This window comes from Callorhinchus milii, unplaced genomic scaffold, assembly GCF_018977255.1.
Source record: "Callorhinchus milii isolate IMCB2004 unplaced genomic scaffold, IMCB_Cmil_1.0 Scaffold11, whole genome shotgun sequence".
Taxonomy (NCBI): domain Eukaryota; kingdom Metazoa; phylum Chordata; class Chondrichthyes; order Chimaeriformes; family Callorhinchidae; genus Callorhinchus; species Callorhinchus milii.
The window spans coordinates 936,732-950,132 of record NW_024704752.1 but is presented as its reverse complement, the minus strand read 5'-3'; the positions used below and the strand labels follow the sequence as shown (position 1 = coordinate 950,132).

The 13,401-nt window shown below is 49.8% G+C and overlaps 1 protein-coding gene across 1 annotated transcript; it reads left to right on the top strand.

Annotated features, from left to right (window-relative positions):
• The first annotated feature begins 3,884 nt into the window (after nucleotides 1-3,884).
• LOC121848007 (60S ribosomal protein L22-like 1) lies at nucleotides 3,885-9,100 on the top strand. Its single transcript, XM_007909673.2, has 4 exons — nucleotides 3,885-3,943; nucleotides 5,145-5,252; nucleotides 5,850-5,971; nucleotides 8,418-9,100. Exons 1-4 carry the CDS (start codon nucleotides 3,893-3,895, stop codon nucleotides 8,557-8,559), a joined length of 423 nt encoding a protein of 140 aa, XP_007907864.2. The 5' UTR covers nucleotides 3,885-3,892; the 3' UTR covers nucleotides 8,560-9,100.
• Nucleotides 9,101-13,401: the final 4,301 nt, after the last annotated feature.

Sequence of the window (13,401 nt, the reverse complement as noted above, 5' to 3'; positions counted from 1 at the left end):
CAAGGTGGTGGTTGGGGGCCACTACGAACAACAACAACTTGCACTTATATAGCGCCCTCCATGTAGCGTCTCAGAGTGCTTAACAGTGGGGGAGCCTGACTTCAAGCCACGGGGTGGGGGAAAGTGGCTGTAAGCATGATCGAAGAGGAAGGCTTTCAGGCGGTACTCGAAAAAGAGGAGAGGAGGCAAGGCAAAGGATTGAGGGAGAGCCTTTTGAGTTTTGGGGGATAGTAGCTGAAAGCGCGACCTTCGATCTAGGGGCAGAGGGTGCGCGGGACAAGCAGGAGGCCGGTGCCAGTCAAGCGAAGGCACTGGGTGGTGGATTGGGGAGTGAGGAGGTCGGAGAGGTAGGGAGGTGCCAGAGAGCGAATGGATTTGAACGCAAGTGTGAACTTTGAACAAGAGATGTAATGGGCCACTCTGGAAATCTGGAACTCTCTCCCCTAAAAGGCTGTGGATTATGGCTAGATACATTAAAAGTTGCAAGACTGAGGTGGATAGATATTTGTTACGTAAGGGTTTCAAAGGATATGGGGCTGGACGGATAATTGGCATTGAGATACAGATCAGACACGATCTAATAGAATGGCGGAACAGGCTCAAGGGGTTGAATGACCTACTGCTGTTCCTATATTTGTATCTTTCTATCACTCTTAAAGGATGTTACCATTTCACTCACCTCTCCCCACCTGAGTACTACACTTATACATGAGCAGTGGAGTACTGAAGGGGGAGCAGTACCAGTAAACCTGGCTGATTTTAACCTTCCTAACCCTGGAAAACTTGAGGCCAATTTTCCCATCTTTCTAAATATCCTGATCATGCAGATATTACAGTTCCCTAATTTTCAGGGTGCTATTCAATTTCTTTTCTGCTTCTCTAGGTGCCCTTGCAATATTGAAGGTGTCGAGCCGACCACCTGTTTCCTCGACCATAACCCTCTTCTTACCTCTCAGCTCCACCTCCTCTGCTCACAGATATCATAAACTACTCTCTGTCCACTGTTACTGTTCCCACCCCATTAAAAACCGCAGTGCTTCATAGCTTCCCACCACCTCCTTTCTGAACCCTTCCAATCTGGTTTCCTTGCCGTCCACAGCACAGAAACATCCCTGGTCAAAGTGACAAATGACATTCTCTCCATCTGTGACCAGGGCCCTCTCTGCCTCCTCATCCTTCTTGACCTCTCTCCTGCCTTCGACACCGTCGACCACTCTATAATAATAATAATCCTTGCATTTGATATAGCGCTTTTCACGTCGGTAGGACGTCCCAAAGCGCTTCACAGAACACACTGTAAAGTGAATTGACTATATTTGTGGGCAAACGCGGCAGCCAATTGCGCACAGCAATGTCCCACAAACAGTCGTAGATTGAAAATGACCAATTTATTATTGTTTTTGGTTTTGGAGGGATTATTATTAGGCTCTGTGTGGAGTAAGGAAACTTGCCCAAGGTTTCGCCCTCTGCCTGGGTTGAACTCAGGTCTCTTGCTTGCAAAGCGAGTGCTCTAACCACTGAGCTACAGGACTCTATCCTCATCCACCGCCTCTCCTCTCACCGGCTGTATCCTTGACTGGTTCAGATCATATCACTCACACCACCTCCACTTCATCTCCACAAATGGTTTTCCTCTAGCTCCTGCACCGTCTTATGTGGCATCCCTCAGGGCTTTGTCCTTGGTCCCCTGCTCTTCAACATCTATATGGCTCCCTCTTGGTGACATCATACGCAGAATGTCTGTCAGACATCAAGTCCTGGATGAGAACTAACTTTCTTCAGTTAAACGTCAACAAGATCGGAGCTGCCCTGATTGGCTTCTGTCAGCAACTCCTCACCTCAGACCCTGACAGCATCACTATCCATGGTTGCACCCTCCACCTTACTAAGCAAGTCCGGAACCCTGGGGTCTTGTTTGACCCTCAATTATCCTTTCTACCACACATCCATCCCATTATTATTATGACCCGCTCTGCCTTCCCCACCTCCGCAACATCACCCAGCTCTGCCACCGTATCACACCGCAGAACGCTGGAACCCTATTAAAACTTTCATTACATCGAGGCTTGGTTATGCAAACTCCTTGCTCGTCGGCCTCCCCAACTCCTCCCTCCACAGGCTGCAGATCATCCAGAACTCTGCAGCCCGTGTCCTCTCCCACACCAGGCTCCGTGACCCTATCACCCCCACCCTCGCCCGACTCCACTGGCTTCCCATCACACAGAGGATTCAGTGCAAGATCCTGGTCCTCACCTTCAAAGCCCTCCATAGCCTTGCTCCCCTCTACCTCTGCGACCTCCTAATCCCCTACCATCCTGCTCGCTCCCTCCACTCAGCGAGCTCCGGCCTGCTTCACGTCCCCCACCACCCTCTGGATCTTCATCCCGCAGTCCCTCCGCCTCACCCCTTCCCATGCCTCCTTCAGGACCCATCTTAAGACACTCCTCTTCGACCATGCCTTCAAGCTCCCTGCTTCCCTCCTTGACCTCCACCCTCCCCGATCCCGAACCTCAGCTCAGGTCCATAACTGACTGTCCAGCACCTTGGGGCATCCCCCTGACGTGAAAAGCGCTATACAAATGTCATTTTGTTGTTGTTGTTGTGTTTGGTTCTTGACATGGCCTAATGCAAGCACCAGAGGTTAATGATTCTATTAAACGTGCTCGCTTGATTTTATGCAAATACTTTTCACACACTATACTATTTTTAAGACTTGATATTACACAGGCCTGAAAGTCTGCAGGTTAAAAACATTTATTCACATATAGAAAATTAAAAATACAAGCACAGGTGAGTTTTTGCAGACTTAATTGAAAATACCCCTCTCTCTCCCCAAAAGGTTACTGGGGGCAATGCTGAGCATTGAAGCAAATGTGATTTGAGCTCAGGCTGACAATAATAATTGAATTCGAATTCAAGATCCTCACCCTCACCTACAAGGCCATTCACGGCCTCGCTCCCTCCTACCTCTCCGACCTACTATCCCCCTACCTACCTGCCCATACCCTCCGTTCCTCTGGCTCCGGTCTGCTCCACATCCCCCGCCCCAACCGCCCGACCATCGGTGGCCGGGCCTTCAGCCTCTCAGCCCCGAGGCTTTGGAACTCTATCCCCCAGTGCCTTCGCCGCTTCCTCCCTTTCCTCCTTCAAGGCCGGTCTCAAGATCTTTCTCTTTGGCCGTGCCTTCAGCTCCCCTCTCGACTCTCTACCCTCTCCTCGCTCCCTCCCTCCTCCCCTCACCCTGACCATTTCCCCCTCCTCACTCCCTCCCTTCCTCCCTCACTCTGACCATTTCCCCTCCCTCCCTTCCCTCCCTCACCCTGACCATTTCCCCCCAATGCTCGGGTCCTGACCCAACTGTGCAGCGCCTTGGGACGTCCTCCCGACGTGAAAGGCGCTCTATAAATGGAATCTTGTTGTTGTTGTTGTAATAATAATAATCCATTTCACCTTTCAAATCCGAGCTGAGGAGCCTGGTTTAGATGAAACTTTAGAGGCAGTGCGTGTCTGTGTGGACGGACAGTAACGATGGTCTCTGACGCTATTGTATTGGCAAAGAGAAGGGTGTTCCTCCGCAGCCGATGCTCCAATACAATGGTCGTGGGCTTTGCGCGTTGAGCGCTCAGGGCCTGTTATTGTGGAGCGGCGCTGTGTGTACGTTGTGTGCCCACGAACACCCTCAACTGCAGCTCTCTCGTGCAGAGGGTTACAATGTCAGCAGCTGATTGGCCAACGTGATGACATGCAAACATCATGTATGACCTGCATGTGCTGACACACGCAGAGCAGGTTCTGCAGCCACGTGGCGACCAGCGGGGCCGCCCCCGGCACGTGACTCCGCTCCGGCTTCAGGCGGCGCGCGCTGATGGCGTCACCGCGCAACTGGGTATAAATGGCGCCGCCGCGGGGCGGGGCTTCCTCTTTACTCGGCGACAAGATGGCGGTGAGTGGGAGACGGTGTGAGAGTGGGGGAGCGAGAGAGAGAGTGGGGGGGGGGTCAGGGAGAGAGAGAGTGGAGAGAGAGTGGGGTCAGGGAGAGAGAGTGGGGGGGGGTCAGGGGGAGAGAGAGTGGGGGGGAGAGTGTGGGGAGGGGAGAGAGAGTGGGGGGGGAGAGTGGGGGGGGTCAGGGGAGAGAGAGAGAGAGGAGTGGGGGGAGAGTGGGGGGGGTCAGGGGGAGAGAGAGAGTGTAGGGGGAGAGTGGGGGGGTAGGGGGAGAGAGAGTGAGGGGAGAGTGGGGGGGAGGGAGAGAGAGTGGGGGGGGGGGGGAGAGAGAGAGTGGGGGGGGGGGGGGTCAGGGGAGAGAGGGGGGGGGAGAGTGGGGGGGGGGTCAGGGGGAGAGAGAGAGTGTAGGGGGAGAGTGGGGGGGGTCAGGGGGAGAGAGAGAGTGTAGGGGGAGGGGGGGTCAGGGAGAGAGAGAGTGAGGGGGGGTGGGGGTCAGGGAGAGAGAGAGTGGGGGGTCAGGGAGAGAGAGAGTGTAGGGGGAGAGTGGGGGGGGGGGGGGGGTCAGGGGGAGAGAGAGAGAGTGGGGGGGAGTGGGGGGGGTCAGGGGAGAGAGAGAGTGTAGGGGAGAGTGGGGGGTCAGGGGAGAGAGAGAGAGTGGGGGGGGTCAGGGGAGAGAGAGAGGTAGGGGGAGTGGGGGGGGGAGAGTGGGGGGGTCAGGGGGAGAGAGAGAGTGGGGGGGGGGGGGTCGGGGGAGAGAGAGTGTAGGGGGAGAGTGGGGGGGGGAGAGAGAGTGGGGGGGTCAGGGGAGAGAGAGGTAGGGGGAGAGTGGGGGCAGGGGGAGAGAGAGTGGGGGGAGTGGGGGGGTCAGGGAGAGAGAGAGTGGGGGGGTCAGGGGGAGAGAGAGAGTGTGGGGGGAGACAGACATTGTGTGGGAGAGAGCGAATGATAGTGTGAGAGAGAAAGAAAGGGAGAAAGACAGTGTGAGAGAGTGTGAGATAAAGTGAGAGAGTGGGTATTAATGAGTGACCAAGTGAGTGGGAGGGGGGAAGTGGGGGAGGGGGTGTGAGTGTGTATGGGGGGGGGGGGAGAAGTGGAAGGGGCTATAAGGGAGAGAGTGAGAGACTGTCGGAGTGAGGGTGGGGATGGGTTGTTGAGTTGAGGTCCTGACATGGAGTGCGGTGATTAACTTATTCTTTCTGCAGAAGAAATCCGTGGTCATGAAGAAGAAGGCGGTGAAGAAGGGAGTTTGGAAATTCACCGTCAACCTCTCCCACCCGGTTGAGGACGGCATCTTAGATTGCGGAAACTTTGTAAGTTTTTTTTCCCCCCCGGATTGAAACGCAACTTGCAAATGTGCAGAGTTTCTGAGCCTTGGGTGATGGTTCTGGGTGGGGGAGGATGATGGTGGGGGGGGATTTACATGAGGTGGAAATTGAAGGGGGTGGAATTTTGTGGCTGTGGCACGTGGCTGTGACACGTTTGCACTCAGTGGAGTTGTGTGTAGCTGAATCAGGACTAAAAGTCCTGTAGCGTAGTGGTTAGCGCACTCACCTCGCAAGTCAGTGTTTACCTAACCATAAGTAGGAACGCGGTTATTAAGTCGATTAGCGGATTGCTTTCCGGTGGTAATTTATCCCTTCAATAAAAAATAAAAATAAAAATGCGGTCACACAATCCACGACTGTGGGACAATTGGCTGCCGTGTTTCGCCCACAAAATACAGTCAATTCACTATACGGTATATTCTGTGAAGCGCTTTTGAGTCGTCGCAATGAGGTGATAAGACCCTATATCAAATGCAAGGATTGTTATTAAATGTGCTGGTGTGGTTAGGGTGCCAGTCCCTAATCGTGACTAGGGCCCCCTTCCCTAGTGTCCCAATGTTTGTGTTTTCCCGCGGGCGACAGGAACAGTTCCTGCGGGAGAGGGTGAAGGTCGGTGCGAAGACCGGTAACCTGAGCAACGTGGTTCAGATCGAACGTCTGAAGACAAGGATTACAGTCACCTCCACCAGACCATTTTCAAAGAGGCAAGTATCAGCTCGGACTTGGGGCCTGGTATAAACAGATGATTTCTCGATTATGTCAGCAGATTACCGGAGCTGTTACGCTGCTGGGTGTATACCATAGACCACCAAATAGTGGGAATGAGATAGAGGAGCAAATCTGCAAGCAGATTTCAGAAAGATGTAGAAACAGGAGGCGACACACTACACAAGTTAATCACAACCCAGATTTAAAAGAATAGAAACAAAAGATGGTGGGAAATGTGGAATTCTCAGCCAGAAGAATCCAGATAGATGTTTTTATTAAATACATATACAGGGTGACCAAAAGTTGTGATACGATTGCAGTGTCTTAACAAGGCTTAAATAAATGATTTTTTTTAGTTAATAGTTACTATGACTTTTGGGTCGCCTTGCAGGAGCAAGCAGCTGGGAATGGGACAGACTTTTGTAGCCCAACAAGTCCTTGCTGGATTCTATATTCCGCCCCAGCCCTCCTTATCCCTTTTTCCTCTTACATCTTTGGATGAGACGTGAAGCCGAGATCCAGTCAGTGCCTGTTCAGGTGGCGATTAAAGATCCTATTCAAAAAGAGAAGTGAGTTTTTCTCTCTCCCGGTGTCTTTGCCAATAAATTCCCCCCAAAAAGTTGGTCACTCAATCCACGTTTGTTTGAGGGACACTGCTGTGCGCAAAGGTCTGCCATGTTTCACCCACAAAATACATAGGAACAGGAGGAGGATATTCAGCCCTTCATAAGAACATAAGAATTAGGAGCAGGAGTAGGCCATTCGGCCCCTCGAGCCTGTGCCCCGCCATTCGATAAGATCATGGCTGATCTTCTGACCTAACTCTAATTACCCGCCCTATCCCCATATCCCCTAATCCCTCTGTTTTTTAAAAATCTATCAGTCTCAGCCTTGAAGATGTTCAAGGACTGAGCATCTACAGCCTTCTGGGGGAGTGAAGTCCATAAATTCACTGCCCTCTGAGTGAAGGAACGTTTCCTCAACTCTTCTAAAAGGCTAACCCTTAATTTTCAGACTGTGACCCCTCGTTATAGATTCTCCCACCGGGGAAACAGACCCTCAGTGTCTACGTTATCAGCCCTTTAAGAATCTTATATGTTTCAATAAGATCCCCCTAATTCTTCTGTACTCTAGAGAATACAGCCCCAGTTTATTCAGCCTCTCCTCATAGGTCAGTCTCCTCATCCCAGGAACTAACCGAGTGAATCTACGCTGCACCCCCTCGAGGGCAAGTATGTCCTTTTTTAAATAAGGAGATCAAAACTGCACACAATACTCTCGGTGCGGTTTCACCAAAGCTCTATACAGCTACAGCAAGACTTCCCTACTCTTGTACTCTGAACCTTTTGCAATGAACGCTAACGTGCCGTTCGCCTTCTTAGTTGCTGCTGCACCTGCAAACTAACTTTTTGAGACTGGTGTACAAGGACACTCAAATCCCTCTAACGCTATCTAATCTCTTCCCCCTCTAGAAAATAATCGTTTTTCTACCTAAGAGAATAACTTCACACTTCACCACACTAAATTCCATCTGCCATTCGAGCCTGTTCTGCCATTTAATTAGATCATGGCTGATCTGTACCTCAACTAATCCTTTTAATTCTAATTTCCTGCTTTCTCCCCATATCCTTTAATACGCTGACCTACCAAAAACCTATCAACCTCACTCTTGAAGGTGTGGATGCATCCACAGCCTTTTGGGGGAGAGAATTCCAGATTTCTACCACCCTTTGAGTGAAAATATGCTTCCTGATTTTACACTTAAATAGCCTGGTTCTAATTTTAAGACTATTCCCCTTGTTTTGGATTTCCCCACCAGAGGAAATAGCTTCTCTGTATTTATTTACCCGATCAAAGCCCTTTATCATCTTCAATACCTCAATCAAATCCCCCCTCAACCGTCTAAACTCAAGGGATTACAATCCAAGTTTACGCAGCTTTTCCCTGTAACTTAACCCTTTTAGGCCTGGTAACATTCTAGTGAACCTGCGCTGCACCCCCTCCACGGCCAATATATCTTTTCTGAGGTGTGGTGTCCAAAACTGAATGCAGTCTCCAGATGGCGTCTGACTAACACTATACAGCTATGCATCCTTTGTTTAGATTAAAATTCTATGAAGCATTTTGAGACGTCTCAACAACGTGATAAGTCGCTATATCAAATGCAAGGGTTATTATTCCCTCTCTGTACATGATAATAATAATAATAATACTTGCATTTGATATAGCGCTTTTCACGTCGAGAGGACGTCCCAAAGCGCTTCACAGAACACACTGTAAAGTGAATTGACTATGTTTTTTGTGGGCGAACGTGCAGCCAATTGCGCACAGCAATGTCCCACAAACAGTCGTGATGGGATGGAGCAGTGTGGGGAAGCCACATTTGATGGGAGGGCTGTGCTTGGTCAGGCTGTGATAATCACCGTTGCTTTCCTCTCTCAGGTACCTGAAATATTTGACCAAAAAATACCTGAAGAAGAACAACCTTCGTGACTGGCTACGGGTGGTAGCGAGCGACAAGGAGAGCTACGAGCTGAGATACTTCCAGATCAGCCAGGAGGATGAGGATGAGGAGTCCGAGTGAGCGAGGGCATTGTGGAGCCTGAGCGAGGGGAGATGCTGCTGGAGGTTTTATTGTTTTAAATAAAAAGTATTAAATTGGGCACTTTGGGCACAGGACTGTTTGTGGGACGTTGCTGTGTGCAATTGGCTGCTGCGTTTCACCCACAAAATATACAGTCAAATCACTTTATATTCTCTGAAGAGCTTTGATATGTCTCAATGACGTAATAACTCAGGCGCTATATCAAATGCAAGGATTGTTATTGTATAAAAGTCATCTATATATAAAAGTGTTTATATTTAAAATAATAAACTCGGTAAAAGCAAAGTCAGTGATTTGTCCTCTTATGATTCAGCTTTTAATGTGTAATTATGTATACTGTATATATTTATATGTATCGTAATCATCTCATTATCAAGTGATTTACTTAGGTTCATTCCATCACTTTCTGAGAATACTTTAATTATAACTGGTCACAGAAAAGGTGACGCCAAGATAAGCTGAATCGCCACCTGTGCTGTAAACATTTATAAGTGTCATCAATAAACCTCTTCATGCCTCAGCACCTCTCTATCTCCTTCCCTGCCTCGCAAGCGAGAGGACCTGGGTTTGATTCCCGGGCAGGCCGAAATCTCAAGGCAAGTTTCCTTACTCCACACGCCTCTGTTTACCGAGCAGTAAGTAGTTAGTCAATTGGCGAATCACTTTCCAGGGATAGTCATACTTTTTAAAAAAAAAACTCCATAACTGTTTGTGGGACACTGTTGTGTGCAATTGGCTGCCGGGTTTTGCACACAAAATACACTTTACAATATGCTCTGCACTGCTCATCGGACATGATGTGATCAGTCGCTTTATCAAATGCAAGGATTGCTATCAAGTCTGATCTGGAATTATTATTGTCATCAAGTCCACCACTCACCACCTTCTCGCATATCCTCTCCAATTCCAACAACCCGGTTGTTAGTCGATTGGCAGATCACATTCCACTTGAGTCCAAAATTGAGGATTTGCTCGCCTCTTCCCCCATCCACCCCTTCCGCATCTTCCCCTCACACCCTACACACCTTCGACTCCGTCTCTTCCCTCACCACCACCATCTCAAAAAGCCCACCACCTGCTACCTCGATCCTATCGCCATCGGTGGCCGGCCTTCAGCCTCAGCCCCGAGGCTCTGGAACTCTATCCCTCAGTGCCTTCGCCGCTTCCTCCCTTTCCTCCTTCAAGGCCGGTCTCAAGACCTTTCTCTTAGACCGTGCCTTCAGCTCCCCTCTCAACTCTACCCCCTCCTCGCTCCCTCCCCTCTCCTCACCCTGACCATTTCCCCACTGCTCGGGTCCTGACCCAACTGTACAGCGCCTTGGGACATCCTCCCGACGTGAAAGGCGCTCTATAAATGGAATCTTGTTGTATCCCCACCCCTCCTTATCTCCCACTCCCGGCCCCTCTTAACTGATATCAACCTCCTTATCCACTGGCACTGTTCCAACCCCATAAAAGCAGCTGTCATCACTTCTCAAAAAACCTTCCCTGGCCCCATCACTACTATCCAGCTATCACCCCGTCTTTTTCCTCTCCCAAGGCCCTGGAGCGAGTTGTTGCGTCCCAACTTCACTCTTTCCTCTCCTGACATTCCCTCTATGAACCTCTCCAATCAGTCCTGGTCAAAGTCACTAACGACATTCCATCCATCTGCGATATGCCTTCTTGTCCTCCTTCGACGCTGTTGACCACTCTATCCTCCCCCGTCTACTCAACCTTCACGGACCTGCTTTTGCCTGGTTCAAACCTACCTCTCCCAGCATCTCCGCTTTGTCTTCGCTAACAGCTTCTCCAGCCCCCGCACCATCATGTGTGGTGTTCCTCAGGGTTCTATCCTTGGTCCCCTCCTTTTCAACACGTACATGTTCCCTCTTGGCGACATTATCCGTAGACATGGGGTCAACTTCTAATGTATGCGGATGACACTCAACTTTATCTCTCCACCTCAACCCTTGACTCCAGGACCACTGCTGACCTCACAGACTGCTTGTCGGACATCAATTCCTGAATCGGAGCTAACTTCCTCCAGTTGAATGTCAACAAGACCGAGGCCCTCCTGCTTAGCTCCCATCAGTGCCTCCATACCTTGTGCGCTGACGGCATCACTTTCATGGATGCACTTTACACCTCACGGAACCAATACAGTACCTTGGGGTCCTGTTTGCCCCCCAACTGTCCTTTACACCCCACATCCATGCCATGATCCACTCTGCCTTCCACCTCCGCAACATTGCTCAGCTCCGCCACTGACTCTCTCCACAGGCTGCTGAGACCCTCATTCACATCGAGGCTTGACTATGCAAACTCCTTGCTCATCAGCCTCCCCAACTCCTCCCTTCACTGTAGATCATCCAGGACTCTGCAGCCTGTGTCGTTTCCCACACAAGGCTCCGTGACCCTATCACCCCCATCCTCACCTGACTCCACTGGCTTCCCATCACACAGAGGATACAATTCAAGATTTTGGTCCTCACCTTCAAAGCCCTTCCTGGTCTTGCTCCCCCCTACCTCTGCAACCTCTTACCCCTACCAACCTGCCCCCTCTCCCTCCCACATCTGTTCAGCGGGCTCCAGTCTGCTTCACATCCACTGCGCCCTGAGCGGGTTGTGCCGGAGCAGCTTCTGCCGCGGTCAGGCCCCATCTGCCGTTGCTGCGGTTGAGCCGAGCTTCAGCTTGTCCCTCAGTATATAGTCCCTGATCGTAGTGTGCGTGAGCCTGAGGCAGGCCGGCCCGTCCCCTCATTCTGTCAGATGAACGCCTGGTTTCAGGAACCAAAGCTCCTGCTTTACTGAGGTTATGGTCCTCCAGGCACATCGATGTGGGTTTCGCTGTGAAAACATTTCTCCTCACCTCCCCTCTGTTTCTTTTAACACCTATTTTAAATCGGTGTCCTCGGGTTACACACCCGCCAGTGAGAATAGTTTCTCCTTGTTCACCTTACTGAATCCCCACAGAATTTTGAAAATTTCCATTAAGTCTCCTCTTAACCTTCTCTGCTCTAAGGAGAATAATCCCAGCTTCTCCAGTCTCTCCTGATAACTGAAGTCCCTCATTCCTGGTACCATCCTGGTCAATCTCCTTTGCATCTTCTCCAATGCCTTGACATCCTTCTTAAAGTGTGGGGCCCAGAACTGAACACAGTCTCTCGCTGAGGCCTAACCAGTGCTTTATATAAAGGTTCATCATAACTTCCTGACTTGGGTATCCTAAGCCCCTATTTATAAAGCCTTGTATCCCATATGCTTTTTGAACAGCTGTATCTACCTGTCCGGCCACCTTCAAAGATTTACCTATATGATCCCCAGGTTTCTCTGTTCCTTCACCCCCTTTAAGATTGTCCCATCAGCGTATATTGCCTCTCCTCATTCTTCCTCCAAAAATGCATCACTTCACATTTCTCCACATTAAACTTTATCTGCCACATGTCTGCCCATGTTACCAATCTGTCTATGTCCTCTTGCAGTCTGTTACTATCCTCCTCACTGCTTATTGCGAGTTGTTGGGATCTGGAATGTGTTGCCTGAAAAGCCGGTGGAAGCCGATTCGATAACAACTTTCAAGAGAGAATTAGATAATTATTTGGGGAGGACAAATTTGCAGAGCTATGGGGAGAGAGCGGAGGGGGTGGGGTGGGTTTGATTTGGATAGGTCTTTAAAAGACACTATGGGCTGAATGGCCTCTTTCTGTGCTGTATAATTCTACGATCAACAAATTACATTTGTACAGCACCTTTCAAGAGGGAGTAAGTCCCAGTAAGTGCAGTGACTATATTTCATGGGTGAAGTGTAGCAGTCAATTGTGCACAGCAGTGTCTTACAAACAGATGTGGAGTGAGTGACCAATTTTTGTTATGATGTCTTTAATTTTCTGCGAGGTGTTTTGAGACCTGTACGATTAAATATGCGATTAAATATTCTTTCCCTCCATGTTATGTTCAGAGCAGCCACCAGAAGGCAGTCCAACACCACATGGTGGCCAGAAGCCCTTGTAATACATGGAGAATCTGGGTTAGAGTAAACAACAGTGGGGGAGTGAGCCCCAGCACAGACACCATGGGGAGAGACAGAGAGAGAGAGAGAGAGCAGGGAATGGGGTTAGAGTAGAGAGCTCCAGTGGGGGAGCGAGCCCCAGCACAGACACCATGGGGAGAGAGAGAGAGAGAGAGCAGGGAGTGGGGTTAGAGTAGAGAGCTCCAGTGGGGGAGCGAGCCCCAGCACAGACATAAGGGGCCCAATGGCTGACTCGTGTGCTCTAAGTGGATCTTATTTGACTATAGAATATTGCAGGTTTGGGAAGCTGGTTGTTGATAATGGATTTTGCGAGCATTTGGCCTCAGAATCTCCAGATTTGGCCACGTGATCAACAGAGTCATGTTCCCCGACATCTCTGGTAAAAGCGACACTGAATTATGAGGCGATAAATTAAGACATTTTAATGTTTAAAAGTTACCACTCAGATTGTGAAACATGTTTGTAGATCAGGAGCCTCGCAGCCTCAGCTGTTACTCAGTGCGAGCACTGGGGGAGTGGGAGTTAGTGAAGGAAATGATCCCAGTTTATTACTGAGGATCTCGGGGAGCATTAGGGAGCTTGTATTCACTAATTGGGGGCTGGTTTTAATAATAATAACAATCTTTGCATTTGATATAACATCTTATCACAGTTGTTGAGATGTCTCAAAGCAATTCGCAGAATATATTGTAAAGTGAATCGACTATACATTTTGTGGGCGAAACGTGGCAGCCAATTGAGCACAAACAGTCAGGGATTGAGTGACCAAAATAACAAAGGCATGTGGAGTAAGGAAACTTGCCTAAGGT